Consider the following 16,584-nt stretch of genomic DNA (forward strand, 5'->3'; position numbering starts at 1 on the left):
CAGCTTGTTAAAACTCTTGAGGATTAGTGTTCCATTCAGCGACTCGATTGTTTAGGAGTATACCATTATAATTTTCTACTGGAGACGTGCCAACTGGGAAATCATAATTGGGCACAGTTCTGATTCTTTGGGTCCTGAAGTACATCGTCATCAGGTTTAAGCTTCCGTGGACACCATCGCTGTAACTAAACAACAGGGAGTGTTTGATTTATATTTGTTATTGGTTTACAATGCTGCTTCATTTAAAATTGCATTAATTAAATTTTTGTGATGTTATTCTACCAATATTTCTAAAGTCACGTGACTCAATCAGTTGATTTTGTCAAAACCCTATTTTACCCTACTTATGTTACATGATTAGTTTTTAACTAGTATTTGATCCGTGCTTTATTATTTTACATAGATCAGCAGTATTAGCTTGCCATATTTGAATTTATTTAACCCTGAAAAAAATGCTTTGTTTGTTATTTTTCATTTTTTACATTTATTGTTCATTGATCTCATCATTGCAAAACATTTAGCTGGTATTACATTGCATGTAGTTGCGTAGTGGTCGTCTTATCGTCTCTATTTTCAATACATTGACCATGGATCCATTCCCATTTGATGCACTCACTAGACAATTAGTGCAACTTGCCACTAGCCTATCGACTATCCAATCAGATATAATTGCTACTCGTGAGAGAAAGAAACTAGCTGATAAGTTGAGCAATTTTAAGCAAACCCCTCGTTTGATTGACACTAATTCTGAAGCGTCTCATAATAGACAATATCATTGTGGACAAAGTGATCAAAAATATTTTTGACACGATCGTAGGAATAGGGATCAGGTTCGTGAGCGAGAACAAGGCCATCATGATGAGCGTTTCTTTAGAGACATTGACTTAGATACTCCTACTTTCGATGGTTGTTTAGATCATGAAATTTTTACCCAATGGAACACCCTTACACAAGAGAATCGGCTAGTAACTGAATACATTGCTCAATTTAAGAAATTTCGAGTGAAATGTCATGTCGTCGAGGATGAGGCCCTGACTTTAAGTAGGTTTATACAAGGTCTACGAGATGAACTTAGGTGTGAGCTTTTCTTTCGAGGCATCACTACTATTGATCAAGCTTACTCTTCAGCTCGGGAATACGAGTTACTTATTAGTACTGCATATGAAAAGCGTGATCACCAGCGTTCACCCATCTCATTAGCGTCATCTCATCATAAGTCTATCATAGAGCCTTCCCAATCTAGTGTTCCTTCCCTTTGGAAAAATAAGTGTGAAGGTCGTGATAGCTCAAGGTCGTATTCTTCATGTAGAAAGTGTAACGGCAATCATCCTTCGATTTCATTGGCTCCACTTCCTCTTGTTAAGTCCCTTCTAGGACCTCCCTCGTCTAGTGTTCCTCCCATTTGGAAAAATAAGTGTAAAGGTCGTGATAGTCCAAGGCCCCTTCTCCTTATAGAAGGCGTATTGATAACCATTCTTCCGTCTCATTAGCTCCACCTTCACCTGTTAAATCTCTTCTAGGATCTTCCCCGTCTAATGTTCCTCAAATCTTGAAAAATAAGTGTAAAATTTTTGAAACTCCAGGGACTTCTTCTCACCTGCTATGCATCAACTGTAAGGACTTTGGCTACATCTCTTCCAAATGTCCTAATCGAATCTTAGTCATAGAAGAACGAAAGGATTTAATAGAGGAGTCGTTAGAAAATCTAGTCTATGAGTATAAACTTGAAGATTTTGATGACTTGGATGATAGTGAGGACACTTCCTTAAGTGGAATCCCGACCCTTCTCGAGACTTTAGAAACTATACCCTTTGTTTCCGACAACTCTCGATCACATGTTATATGTCATACCATTACCCAACTCAAAGAGTTTGATGATTTCACTAGTCACCCTTGGAGAATCCAGTCGCCTGTTCTTAGCACTAAATCGAAAATTCTCCACTACTGACCAACCTCAAGCTGATGGTCAAAACGAAATTGCTAACTAAAGTCTTGGCAATTTATTACAGTCTCTAGTCCAGAAAAATCTTGAGAATTGGGACTCGATCCCCCCAACTGTTCACATCGCATATAACAATTCTATGAATCGGTCTCTAGGTCTAAATCCATTTGAAGTTGTTCATAGATATAAGTCTAGGCGACCGTTAGATCTTATTCCCATGTCCCCGCACGCTAGTGTGTCGTTGTCAGCTGAAGCATTTGTATATCATCTTCATGACTTGCATATTGAGATCAATAAACAACATGACGCAAGTAATGCATTATATAAATTTCAAGCTGATTCGCATAAACGATATTTTGAATTTAATATTGGGGATTATGTCATATTGCAAGCTTGTAATGCTGGTCCTTTAAAAATTTTAAAGCATGTTGGTTCAAATGCACATGTCATTGCCCTTTCATCACATTTTGGCTACCACTCTGCTTTAAATATTGAGGACTTCATTACTTACAAACACCGTATTACTTCCTTTGATGATCCATTTTTACATAACTTTGTGGACCCCCAATTTGACTATATTGATATTTCTACTTTAATACCATCTATCACAGTACACAAAGATAAAATTGATGTTATTTTAGATGAACGTGTTGTATTGACCAATGATGGCAAAATTCAGTACTTCCTTGTTTGTTGGGTAGATCGACACACTTCTTATGCTTCTCATTATGTACAATCATGTGAAAATTTTGAAGATGAGGTGCATGAGTATTGGTTATTTGAAGTCCAGTATCAGTACTTGGTTAGAAGGAAAGATTGCCCCCCTTGGTCAGATCATATTCTTGGGAATAAGCTACAGTTTTCAGTATTATTAATTATGGAATTTCGTTACTTGGTTCGTCAGAAAGATCGTCTCCCGCGACTTGACTTGAAGCATTCGGAGTATCAGATTGACTGCAGCCTATACTATCTATCACTCGACAGGGTCGAGTTTTTCTCCCACCCCGGGAGAGTTGATAAGGATATCGGACGACGTTTACTTATTTTATTTAAGTTTTATTTATTTTCTTGGACTATTATTTAAATTTGGACTTGTATGGGCTCGGGCCCAAGCTCGTTAGGGTTGCTTTACTATTTAAACATATTTTGCATTGTAATTTTCAGTTGATGATGAATGAATAATTATTTTGGTAGCTTACGGCGCATCCCTCCCCTTATTCTACCCTCTTTTGCTAAATTCTTCTTCTTCCCCCCCTTTAATTCCTCATTCTTCTCTTTAATTCTCTCTCCCTATAGATCTGTTCTATTTCTCAATTAATTGTCCCGTTGGTGCTGCATCACATTGTATAATTGGTTTAATGCTGCAACTTCTAGTCACATAGATGAACTGCCTAATTTCATGACGTTTATTTCTTGTTTAAGTATATTATACACTTCCTATGTATTACCTTTTGATTAATAAAATATTTGATTACTTATAAAAAAAAAAAAAAAAAGTCTTGACGATATTGTAATGATGACTCGTATCGGAATGTTATAAGAAAATTTATTTCAAGAGCTTAAACCCGAGATTGGACTTGAAATATAATAAATGCAAAGTTTAGACACTATATTTTAAATAGTGAGAAATATATAATGGTGAGAAGGATCACTAGATGCTTAAGATTTTGATTTCGGTACCGTTTGATAATCTTAAGATGTTGAGGGATCAAAGTGAAAATAAACTCTAGAGTTGATTATTTAAATATTTAATTGTTGAAGGAGAGAGAATTAGTGTATTTTGGAAGCGTTTGGTAGCTCATATTAAATTACGTATATTGGGCTCTAGGAAAAGAAGTTTTCGGCAAGTCAGGTATAAGTTAAGGTGATTTAAAGTAAAACACGTAAAGTAGTGATTAAGGAAATTAATCACTTGGATAGTGATATAGAATCCGATTGCTATGTGTGGTCATATATGCGCTATTGTTAGTTTAATTTAAATAGGATTTGAGATTGAAATCTATTTTAATTAGGATGGAATTAAATGTAAATCCTATATTATGTAGTTTTGGACTTTAGTAAAGTTTCCAATCACTTTAGAAGTTAAATTAGCGAAGAATTTCTATTTAATTTAAATTAGTTAGGAAATAAGATAAGCTCCAAGTTGCATAATATTACCATATCATGATTTGGACCATATTGCTTAGGAATTGGAATTAAGATTCTTTAATTACAAAAACAAGACATGCATATAATCTCCTGTCAGTAATTTTCAATGAGTTAGGTGGTGTAGTTTTATTAATTACTGAATGCTATACTCCATATACCAACAAAGTTTATGACATATTAAACTCAACTTCAAAAATCCTTTTGCAATTAATATATTGTTGGCTTTTGCATGCATAGATGAGGAAATTTTTCCAGCTAATAATTTGTTGGTTTGTGCATGCATGGATGAGGGACCTTCTCCACTTAGGACTCTTAAAATGTAATCATATTCAAAACCAATTATTCCTCAACTGTGCATAAACACAACAAACATTCCAGCACTAAAAGTTCACTAAAAGAAAAAGAACGAGCCATAAAGTTTTAGAGTAATTTTGGGGCAGAAGCCATTTTCTCTTCCATCTCGGCCTAGTTCAAGATCTCAATATTTGTCCAATGTCATATTGAAAGTTCAAGGTTTCGAGGGCTGCACATTAGAATTTTAAATTATGCCAATTTATTCTCCAAATTCAGAATTCAAGATTTATTATTGTTAAAAGTTTAAGGTGAGGTGTTTCGTGGAATTTTCCATTACATTTGTTTATGATTTTAATTCAAATGCTAATATATTGTAGCATTTATGGATCCAACTAGTAGATTAGACAGGGTAATTATGCTCATATTCAATAGTAGACAAACCTTCAGATTTCTAGGGACAGCCAGTGTTTCTTTCATTGGCTGTGCTGAAATTGTCGATTGCATGGTTTCGACAATTATTAGAAGTAAACATTAAATAAGCAAGTTTATATTCATATATTGTATCATTTTATGTTAATGGCATCTTTCAAGTACATTGTTGAGTATTTTTTTAATTTTTTTTTTTTTTTTTACTGTTGGGATATTTTTCAATATTGAGATGGAATAGATGATTTTAAATAAGTTAGACTCAATTTCGTTATAGCTGTCCAGTTTTTCCAGACTTGCCAAAAATTCTTTGTAAATTGTGTGTTCCTGATTTTGGATTGATTTCAAATGGAGAAGTTAGCCCAAAGGGGTTATTTAACGTCCAATTTTGGAATCAGGAGTTTAAGTATATTTTAAGTTTTGAGTTTTTGTAAACTGCTCTAGTCTGATTTTGGGAAACTGATATGTTTGGAAAATTATTTGGTCTTTCTTATTCATAGAATTTGGACTTGATTTTCGAATATGTCATTACTCTGTTGTCAAATTTCAGAGTCTAAATGTTTCATTTGCTCCATTACTGTACGTTGCTTCCAAAACTGCCCGTTTGATCAAAAAATTTCATCAAAGTTTATAAAGATAAAATATAAAATTTTCGCATCTTTAACCAAAAATTGAGGCAATAGGGAGTGTATTTGGTTATCTTAGGATCGCTAGGATTCAGAGCATTGCAATTTCTCTTGGGGATAAAAAGACACCGCCAATGTAATTAAGAACTATATTACACCAACAATCATTACAAAACATACCTGGCTTGCTTTGCACATGTAACTTGAAAGCACCAGAGCCTCCTCAAAAGCAATGGGCTTATCTATCTTCCCACCAAACATGCCCTCAAATCTCTGCAAAAAGCCCAAAACATTACATTATCAGATTTTACAAGAATCTAAAATCAGAGCATGGACAAAATATAATTCAGTGATTGCCACACCTTGAATTGGATAACAAGCACATTTGGTGCCTGAAGAATTGACATCTGCTTCCTTGCTGCAACCAATTTCTTACAACTAAGCAAGCATAAGTTTTCCATCCACAAACATAAGCAACACTTTCAAATATATAGACGCAAAAAGAACACTATGAGACCATAGGTGTATGTGTGTTGGCGCTTATGTAGGGATGCACTGCATTTGAATCATGTAGCATATACGTGTAAACGAATAGATGCATGCATGTGTGGATAACACAATACAGATGTGAGGATAACAAAATGTGCATGAGTATTCACATGCAGGTGAGTATGTCATCAGCCATTCTCACCAAGTCATACAATTTTCGCAACAGAACGTATTGAAAGATCATTATATTCTTTCGAAAACGGCGTATTATGTTTGTGGATATATGAATCTTTATATATACATATGCATGGTTTGGTTAAGAGAGTTTGAAATGCTCACTTGTCACACTTGTATTTATTGTTTCCATCCAGGACTTCAGGCTGAAAAAACCTTTGTAAAGCATCTTTAAGTGAGCCACTATGCAAAACATCAAGGCTAATGTCCATAATGTCATCCACCTTATTTGACTCTGACCCACACGATAAACATTTCACCTGGCTTTGCAAAGCCCCACCAAATATCTCCTTAACCACTGTATTGCCACTCCCACCACTGTTTCCTCCATTCTCAACCCCACCCTTCCGCCTCTGTAGCTTTAACTTCTTCAACCTCAAACATGTACTGTGACAAGCATCAATTACATAGCGCAAAAATTCATGTGCATCCTCTTGTCTCCCCACCTTAAAATGCTCTGCAAATATCCTCAAACAGCTGTTGATTTTTATAGGCGTATCTAATGCTGCTTCAGTGCTCAATGAACGTACAATCCGTTTTTCTAATATGCAAAACGCGCACTCACTCTTCTTGTCCTTCGATGCCCCAACATCACCTATATAAAGATATTGGCAGTTAATAAACTGTCTGTATAGATGCAGAAATACGTTAACACTCCAACAAGTATAGAGTCATAGGAAACAGAAAATACGCATACTTTTATTCGTTACTAAGTTACCCTTATATCTTAATTCACCTAAAGTTTGTTTAAAGAATAAGAGAATGTTCAGGAGTTTCTCTGAAAATCAAGTATGAGGAGATTTTAAGACAGGGAAAATTGACCCACGTAATACTTCTACGATACTTGGATGCATTATAATATCAAAAAATAGGTGTTTGCTATGCAGTGTTTCTGGTCCATTCTTTTTTCAACATACAAAAATCAACTGTCCAAAAGGATAATTATTCCTCACATTTATTTTCAGATATATATTTAACTAGTTTATTTTTCAACCCAGTAGTTGATAAGGTGCTAATACAATTGTTAGAGTATTTCAAAAGACTTTATTTTTAGAGTGTATATTTAGCAATTTAGGAAACATCTATAAATTTAGAGAGTAAAAATTTTTAAATGCTCCAACATGATCTTTATCTTTAACACTTTAACTGCTCCCAAAAATATTTATTATTTTTTCATATATTTTATTTTCACTAGCTTCCCTCCAAATTATTGTATAATTTTCCTCCATTGAAAATGAAAAACTTAGAATGCACTTAATTATAAAGACCAAGTTTGGCTCTCACTCTCTATTTTAAAATGTTCATTTAAAGAGTCTATTGAAGCATAATTTTAAGAGTTGACTCTTTAAAACATAAAACATCTTATGTTTAAAGAGACGCTCTTACTATTTATACAAAATAAATACACAATTACATTTTTCTTCTAGATTATTCTAACTATGTATAAAGTGAATTGATGGTAAAAGGCACCATTCTGGAGATAATCTAATCCTTATATGTGGTTAATTAAGTTAGAAAACCAATACATTCTGCATGCTCAAGCCACTAGATACACAATTAGAATTTAATTTATTTTGAAATCATTGCCAGAACAGTATTCTAATTATTATAATTGTACTTTGAGTCTTTGTTGGTTAGGAATTAGGATTGCATTTAGCCGGTTAATAGGCATTATATTAGCTTCCCAACTAGAAAAAAGATTACTTCTAGTAACTAAAAATCACCAGGAAAAAGAAATTAAGAGTTGGAGCTCATTGTACTGTTTTATTCAATCCTGTGCTAGGTGGATTAGAAGTTCGATCGGCAAAAAGCATCAATTCTAGTAAAAACAGATTTTGACAAAATCTTTTTAGTGGAGTGTGACACATCTCATATAGGGATAGAAGTTGTCCCAAGCCAAGATGGAAGATCTGTGGCTTTTTAGTTAAAAATTGTTGCCAAGTGTGGCTTTTTTACTGAAAAGTTATAATCAATGCATGATCTGGAATTTAATGCCTTATTTCAAGCTCTTCTCCATCGGTAACACTATCTGTTTCATTGGGGTTTTTGTTTATTCCGACAGTGAGGGGTTTTACCATTTGCATTCACACGCAGTGCAAAGCATGTCAAATGAATTTGTTATCTCCAGTTATTTCATTTCTCATGGAAGCATAAGAGGCAGTGTAACTAACTGATGCATTTAGCAAACATAGTTACTAGCTTCGAAGGACATTACTGTTAAATAGAAGATCTTTATTTTACAATCATAAGTTTCTAGTTTGTTGGGATTTAAGCCCCTGTTTGGTTCCTATTCTTTTCTCATTAAAATGAAAAATATGATTGTTATCCATCACATCAAGTCACCAAATTTGAATTTCTATCTCTTATGTGGGGCCCGTAACGACTATTTTTTTCATTCTCATTATTCCAAAAATGAGAAATAAATGGGGGGCTAACTTGTGAACACTAAAATATATTGTTTACTTCAATTTCCATCTATTTACTCTCTTTCATTACTATGTTAGTTACAACTTGTTTCCTCGTCCTTACTTTCAGAACGTTGTTTATAAAAATATTCTTCATTTCACTGTGCCTAACACTTAAAAATCAAAAAACCAGTGAGCAAGTTTGCATTGGTGACTGCTTTTTTGTGCCTAACAATGAATCTGTTCATAAATAAGATACGATCATATTTACAACAACTCTCATGAGAAGAAAAATAAGATTAATATTATCCTTTCCAATAAAAATTATAAAGCAACTCTTTTGAATTTATCAACTATTTCATATCAGAAACATAAATTCCGGCCCTGAAATGATATCATTTTCAGGAGAATCAACTCTAATATTACAGATTAAATATTATCTAGTCAGAACATCCATTTAAGATAAGCTAAAATCCATAAATAAAATCAATATATAGATACAAGTAAGCATATTTACAAGCGAGAGAGCATAGTTGTTAAGCGGAATAAATATTATACAGATGCGATTGTTGTATGTATAGTGAATTGAGTAATTTATTATGATAAACAAACAAACAAACAAGTAAATAGAAATATAATTGGAAACTTACAGTTGGAGGAATGGAGGAATCTGAGGCAGAAATTAGCGAGGGGAGGGGTATAAGTGAGGCACTGGAGAACTGAATTGAGGTAGCAGCTGTTACCAAGGTTTTTGAGCCCTAACGGCGACTTCCTCTTGAGAAAGCTACGCTGCCACGTCATCTGCACCATTCTCATAGAAGGTGTAATTCCTCCGCCGCACCATTGGCCGGAACACACCAACAAGATCGCATCGAACTCGAATCTTCTCGACGCTACTCCGTTAATTTGGTTCTCTTTTCTTCCTTTTTTTTGTGAAAGGGAAGCATGGGGTGCCCTGTGGGGTGCAGGTTTTGGAGTTTTGTGGGTTTAACTAATTTTCCCGTATTTTAGACTATGGCGTACGATTAAATGAAGAGGAAAGGGGTTCGGCCTATCATACGAACCCACGGGGTGAGCCGTTTTCAAGAATCTGCCACTTGGAGATTGAAATGTTGGCACAAGGTTTTTCTTTGTCTACAATCTTCAATCAAACTTGTGTTCTTTTTCTTTTTTCGTTTTTTTTTTCCTTTTTTGAAAAAAGCTTGAAAATTCATTCATATTTCACGAATCGATGCTTATTTGAATAATGTTGGTTTAACTCTCTTCTTTAGTCTATGTTTTGGGTAAATAAGCTAAATTCTATGTAGAAATTCGAGTGTAATGTTGCTCATTTTACGGGCTAAATTTGTCCCACGAACTTGTTTTGAGGGAATGATCATTTCTCAATTGAAATTTGTATTTTCAATTATGGCTACAAGTCAGATTGCAAGTCAAGTCATGCGAATAGAAAAAAGATTCACACGAGAAGTTCACTGCTCAACTCGAGCCCATGACTAGGCCTGGCGCAATTTGGTTTGGATTGATTTTGACCCCAATCAGAAACCAAAATCAAATTAGTCAGTTTTCACAAATTTCAAACCAAATCAACTCGCTCTAACTCTTAAATCAAACCAAACCATTAATCGATTTGAACTTTTAGTTCAAATTAAATGTTTTTAAAAGAAATTATCCAAATTTTAAGCGCACTTAAATTACAAGAACTAAAATAATCAAATAATTTTATATTTTAATAACTATTGATTAACAAATAAAATCATGTTAATAGAGACGGATTAATAGAAAATTTAGAAGTTTTATGGTTTTTTATGTATTATGTAGTTTTTTACTGCTTGAATATGGGAAAAAAAATGTTAAGTGTAACATAATAAGCTTATGAAAGAAAATTTTCGATGCTATTACTTACCGACAATATCATAGATTTGAAGAAATCGAGATATAGTTATGAAATTAGAGTTTATCTTTTAATTTTAATTTTTCTTAAATTAAAAAAAAAAGAAAAAAGAAAAAAAGAGGTGAACACGTAAGTGGGCTGGGTTGATTCGGTTAATCGACGGTTTGAAACTTCAAATCATGACTGTACCGACCTACCATGATTTTGTTTAAAAAAAAAAAAAAAAAAAACCAAATCAATTATCTGTGTCGAACCAACCTGAATCGATCCAAGTTGGTTCGGTTTGATTAGTTTAGTCAATTTTTCGATTTTTTGGCCTGGACCTACCTATGACACGTCTCGAACTTGTCTCGAGTATAAATTAAACCGAAAAAGAGCTTGTGCCACTTGACACTCGAAAATCCACCGACTACCGTTTCACTTCGTGGTTTCTTTTGGGGTTAACAAAGCTGTTTTATAACGGTGATTTTCATTTCATCGTCCGGCCAAATAAAATTATGTGGACCAGGGAGTATTCATTATTGACTATGTAAATAAACTTGGGTCACTGGGAATAGGCCCTTAGTGTCACCATGAATGGCCCGGTTGACTTGTCTGGCTTTGTTCAAAGCAACCATGCATTTTTTGAGATTATCTAAACGAGAACAATTCAGAATTGCAGTTATTGTTCCAGAAATTAGGATCATTGACATTTGAATCATTAACTTCTTTTTTCTTTTCAAAATGCATAATATTATTTATAGTCGTTCACTACCGCAATCGCCCTACATGGTATACACAGCTAGTAATTTGTTAAATAATGTAATAAAAAACTATCATATTAATGTATCAAATCACTAGCTAACATGTGTATGTCATATAGGACGACTACGATAGTAAGCAACTACAAATAGTATTACTCTTTCAAAATTGAGGATTGCCATGTTTTTAGGTAGGATGTCATTTTATATGAAATCGTCTAGCTTTAAATTAAGAGTAATTACATTTTTCATCACTAGTATTAAGCATCAATCCAAGTGACAATTGTAAGACATGAAATGATAAATTCGTTAAATACAAAGTTATATACTCATTTAATTGAACTTAGAAAATGTAGCCACCTAAATTAGTATTAGATATCATTATTCTTAAATCAAGCTCCTGTTCAATTTAGATAAAAATTAGATTTTTAATAAATTTTGATAAAAATTGACAAGTTGTGTTGCTGATCCAATGAAATGCGTGATCATAATTAATTATTGATTTTAACTTAAATTTTAATTCACTTGTTTAGTAGAACCAAGCAGGGGCTAACTTAAATGAAAATCTAATCGAATCTGCGAACTCTTTCTTTTTCTTTTTCGTTCTTTTCAATTTTATTATTATTATTATTATTATTTTTTGGGTAAAGAAGTCAGTTTAACATAGTTTTATAATTGCTTGACAAACCTAACTAATTTGAATTGTTCTTGCCAATATTCGAGGTTTAAAGAGGAGCATGATTTGAAAACCTTTAATGATAGTTATATTCGCACCATATTTTCTTATTAAGTACACAATATTTTAATTGTATTATTTCTCCCAAAATCTTTATTCGTTGTTACACTTTTTTCATTTCATTCTTATCATTAATCTTTCACCAATTAGCAAATCTTGTCCTTAAAGATGATTTTCATACAAAAATTTTGTTATCATATTTAAAACGATGGAGAAGTATTTATTTTTATTTTTACTTTGTTCCTTATTAAATACACTAGGGGTAAATAAATCTTTTTATTCTCTCTTATTGAAATTTTTGAGAAAAAGCATTGTCAAAAACAAAATGTACTAATTAATGAAAGATTCAAAATAGAATACAATGAAAAAAAAGTTGAGGATATAAGTGCGATATCAATGACTAAAGATTTGAATATTTTATGCAATTAAAATGTGATGAACTTTTGAGAAAATGTTGTGTGGATATATTTAACCAACCTTTAATGACGTGTCATGTGAGGGTTATAATGATTATAAACATTGTATATTAAGAATATTTTTGTATTGACTACGTTAAAACTATTATAAATGATTTTTGTATAAGTTGAGTTACGGATTTCGTATCTTCTAGATTTTAAATATCTAAATCTTTTAAAACATCATTGGACCTTAAATTCGTCACATGTGTTCTCGTAACTTTAATATTCATAATCACCATTTTGAAACATGTTAGCTCTATGATTAATAAATTTCATAACAACTTAGGATATGTTTGATTGACTTCATTTTTCATGAAAAATATCTTCTTCTTCTTCTTCTTCTTCTTCTTTTTCACTGAAGTTTCTACTTTTAGGGTTTTGATTGTCAAATGAAAATTATTTTTAGCAAGTTGGTCACGTGATTATGTTTTTCTAAAAAATAAGGAAAACATTTTCTTTATGGGGCGTAAATTTTTATTCTCTAAGCAATTCAATTTTTATTCTCTAAGCAATTCACATTTCTCAGAAACTCAACTCAATGAAAAAGAACAATATTTTCTAAGTTGAAAATTTAAGTATTCAATTGACAAATTTCATATAAATAAGTGTTCTTTTCAAGAAAGTTTCATACTTGCAATCAAATACATCCTTATATTCTCCAAATAAACATTAACATGCAAAAATAATAACCACCGTTCACTTTTTGGCAAATAATGATCCAAATTAATCTTAATAATAAATCATATCCTCGTGATTTCCACAATGTGCAATTCCTCAAAATTTTCATTTTTTAACAATTAAAAATGGATTTTACACAATATTGTAATGTCCGATAAGGGACAAGATACGACTATATTGCTTCATATAGTGCACTTTGAATCCTCGAGTAAAAATTTTTGGTGATCAAACCCTCAAACTATTAAATTGTGTGCACATATATCCTTTTGTGCATGGTCCAAATTTCTGTTTTCCATCCATAAAAATCATCTCGGTGGTCATTGCATGTTTTTCTGTTTATGATTTGGTTCGTGTAGATATAAGTTCGAAACATTTGTATGTGAGAACAAGACGTTTAAAGGCCCAAGTCCTCCTGTGTTCATCCATGATCTATCGTTGGCTTCGTTAGAAAGATCCATGGAATTAAGAGGCAGAGAGCACTATGTATAAAATTTAAGCCATAGGTGGAGGGCTTTGGGATGACTGTATAAATAGCAAATGTTGCACCAATTGAGGTGATTGAACATATACATCTGTATTTTCAAAACTCAACTAGTTGGTGACATTTTTGATCAATTGTCAAATTTTAAGAAAATAATCCATGTATAATTGTCACTATTTGGGAAAACAATATTTTGAAGAGTAATATTACTCAATCTCACTATAGTTGCAACTCCAGCTTAAAAGGCATGAAATGATAAGTAAAATTAGATGAATCATTTTATTCCACAATTTATTTAGTATATCACCTAATGTCATTTAAATTGGGATTTCAATCCTAATGGAACTACATAGCATTAGTCTATTTTGAATGGTAATTTTTTTTTTTAGAATGTATGGTTCTAGAGTAGGGAAAAGTCTGAGGTTATGTACAGAATATTTAATTATGTGATTGAAAATGAGTATATAGAAAAAAGAATTTTGAAAAGAAGTCCATCAAATATGAGACTAAAAATGTGGAGCAAACAAAGGGGAAGATGTCAAGGTGGTGAGAGGAAAACAACAAAAATGACAATGCCATGACTTAGATGCAGCTAAGGACACAACACTTTATTGTTTACATTATTTTCAACTTATTTTTCATATTTTTCTTTCAATTTCTTATTTACTTGTTTGTTTGTTTTCTTATAAATTTATTCTTATTTTATTTTTGGAATGCCATTTGATTATACCAAGGAAATACAAGCCGCTGAAGAGAACCACATTATGCCATTAGACTATACCAAGGAGGCGTAACTACTAACTAAAACTGTATCAACTATTTATCTGTACAAGCTTTATCTCATCGAAAAATTTTTGATAAAAAAAATTATTGAAAGCTCTTGCACTAAAGCTTGTTGCTTGAGAAATTATATTCAATACTTTAAAATTAAACCCCACCGTTACCTAGAAAACACAACCTCAAACATAACAGGAGAGTGATCATATTGTCTATTGACCCCAAAAAATGTACCTCTAACGTGGCCAACAGATTTCAAGGCCTCTCACATACATGCAAGTCTAATTCCTACACAATTGAACAAACAGTTAGCCACAAATGCCCTTATCTGGTGGAGGTGAAGTTGGCCGCGTACACTCCGACAACCAAGTCAGTTGGGGGGAATATGAATGTAGGAGGGCTTTAGACATGAGCTTTCAATGTGAAAAGGGGGTCAACTTCGGGGGATGACAAATGAACAATGAGATGGCAAAGTTATAGGTTGAGTCTAAGTTTGCATTACCTTGAAATGACACTAAGTATGAGGTTTTATAGTGGAAGAAGAAGAATGGAAGTCTTTGGATGAAAATGCATGTGGCTTCATCCATGCGATTGATGCCTCTTGTCGAAGATATCAATCAATCATAAGCATTAAATGTCAATACCATATTATTATCTAAAATGCCTAACTTGTGATTTAGACTTGATCTGGTGGGTTGGAACTGGTGGCTGTAGCGGTGAATTGTCACATTAATCACATGCCATAGAATTTTTGGGAGATCTTATTTTGAATTCATTTTATGATCTCAGCTCCTTCCATAGCCCGGTTCCTTATCATGGGTCAAGTATAGCTAGTGGGATCGGTAGACATATTGGCTTGGCCACCCTAAAGGGGTTTAGTTATAATAGCCTAGCGATGCTTTGGCGTTGTGCAAGGGCCCCACGATCCCTTGCCACGTAGGACATTTGGGGAGCTTTATGATTGAGGCGTAACAATAGTCTTCGAAATCCATGTATGATTATTCATCTACCGTGTGTACTTTTAAGTTGAGTTAATTGTTTTTACGAAGAAAATGTAGCTTAGCTTTATAGTCCTCAAAGTCCAGAGATGGTTATTCATGCAATGTATAGACTTCTAATTTGAGATTGACGTTGTGTGCTCCTGAAGTCCAAGGATGGTTATCCCATGAAGGCAAGTCATTTGATAAAGAGGGACTCGCTTCCATTGAATTCAGCTTTATCACAGACTTCATCATATCAATAGGCTCATCCTCTTTCACAAGGGCTTCGCATTTATTGAATTTAGTTTTATCATAGGCCTCATGACATCAATAGTCTCGTCTTCTTCTGCAACGACCTCGCTTTCATTGAATTTAACTTATCATAGGTTTCATTACATCAACAGGTTCGTCCTCTTCTGCAAGGGCCTCGCCTTCATTGAATTCAGCCTTATCACAAGCTTCATCACATCAACAAGCTCGCCCTATTTCACAGAGGTCTCGCCTTCATTGGATTTCACAAGCTTCATTATATCAAAAAATTCACAGATCACACGAAGCTACATCTTAGCTTAAAAGTCCATGCATTGTATGAATAACCATACTTGGACTTTGGAGACTATAAAGTTACGCTACTTTTTCTTCACAATAACAAAAAACTCAATTTAGAAGTTCATGCGTTATATGAATAATCATACATAGACTTCGAGGACTATTGTTACGCCCACCCATGAGGGCCCCCTAATGTCCTACATGGTAAGCAAACGTAGAGCCTCGTACCACGTCAAAGCATCGCGAGGCTACTTTGACAAAACCTTTTTTGGGTGGTTGAGCCAATATATTTATCGACCCACTAGTTATACTGACCCCGTAAGGAGAAACCGTGCCACTAGAAGAGATGAGTCTTTAAAAGGAACTTAGGACAAGATCTCACAAACACTCTGTGGTATGTAATTGATATGACAACTCACTTTCCTCGCCACCATTTCCAACCCACTAGGTCGAGTCCAAAGTCACAAGCTAGGCATTATGGATGATAATATGGTATTGACATTTAGCCCCTGTTCGATTCTCATTCTTTAAAAAAAAATACATTCTTAAATAGTAATTTGACATCATTTCAACCACACATACTTCAATAAAATAATATTACACGCAAATTCAAAACTTTTCCTTATTTTTTAGCCACATTTTTCATCAAGACACTATTCAAAAATTCATTCTTATTTAAAAAATGGGGCTCAAATAAGGGCTTAATGATTATGATTGATTGATGTCTCCG

At 33.4% G+C, this 16,584-nt stretch overlaps 1 protein-coding gene across 3 annotated transcripts in view; it reads right to left on the minus strand.

The window, feature by feature from the left end:
- Positions 1–9,575, minus strand: part of LOC111389262 (ubiquitin carboxyl-terminal hydrolase 25-like) — a 22,749-nt gene extending 13,174 nt beyond the window's left edge. For 2 of the 3 annotated variants that reach the window (XM_023014174.1, XM_023014173.1), the window contains exons 1-4: positions 9,215–9,575; positions 6,265–6,754; positions 5,799–5,874; positions 5,617–5,709 (exon numbers count right to left, since the gene is read on the minus strand). In XM_023014174.1, coding sequence (XP_022869942.1) covers positions 5,617–5,709; positions 5,799–5,874; positions 6,265–6,754; positions 9,215–9,380 — 825 coding nt within the window. In that variant the 5' untranslated portion in view covers positions 9,381–9,575. The remainder of the gene's footprint in view (positions 1–5,616; positions 5,710–5,798; positions 5,875–6,264; positions 6,755–9,214) is intronic. The other variant, XM_023014172.1, reaches the window with a different exon arrangement.
- Between the last annotated feature and the right edge of the window lie 7,009 nt (positions 9,576–16,584).

Source organism: Olea europaea, unplaced genomic scaffold (assembly GCF_002742605.1).
Source record: "Olea europaea var. sylvestris unplaced genomic scaffold, O_europaea_v1 scaffold572, whole genome shotgun sequence".
Classification (NCBI taxonomy): domain Eukaryota; kingdom Viridiplantae; phylum Streptophyta; class Magnoliopsida; order Lamiales; family Oleaceae; genus Olea; species Olea europaea.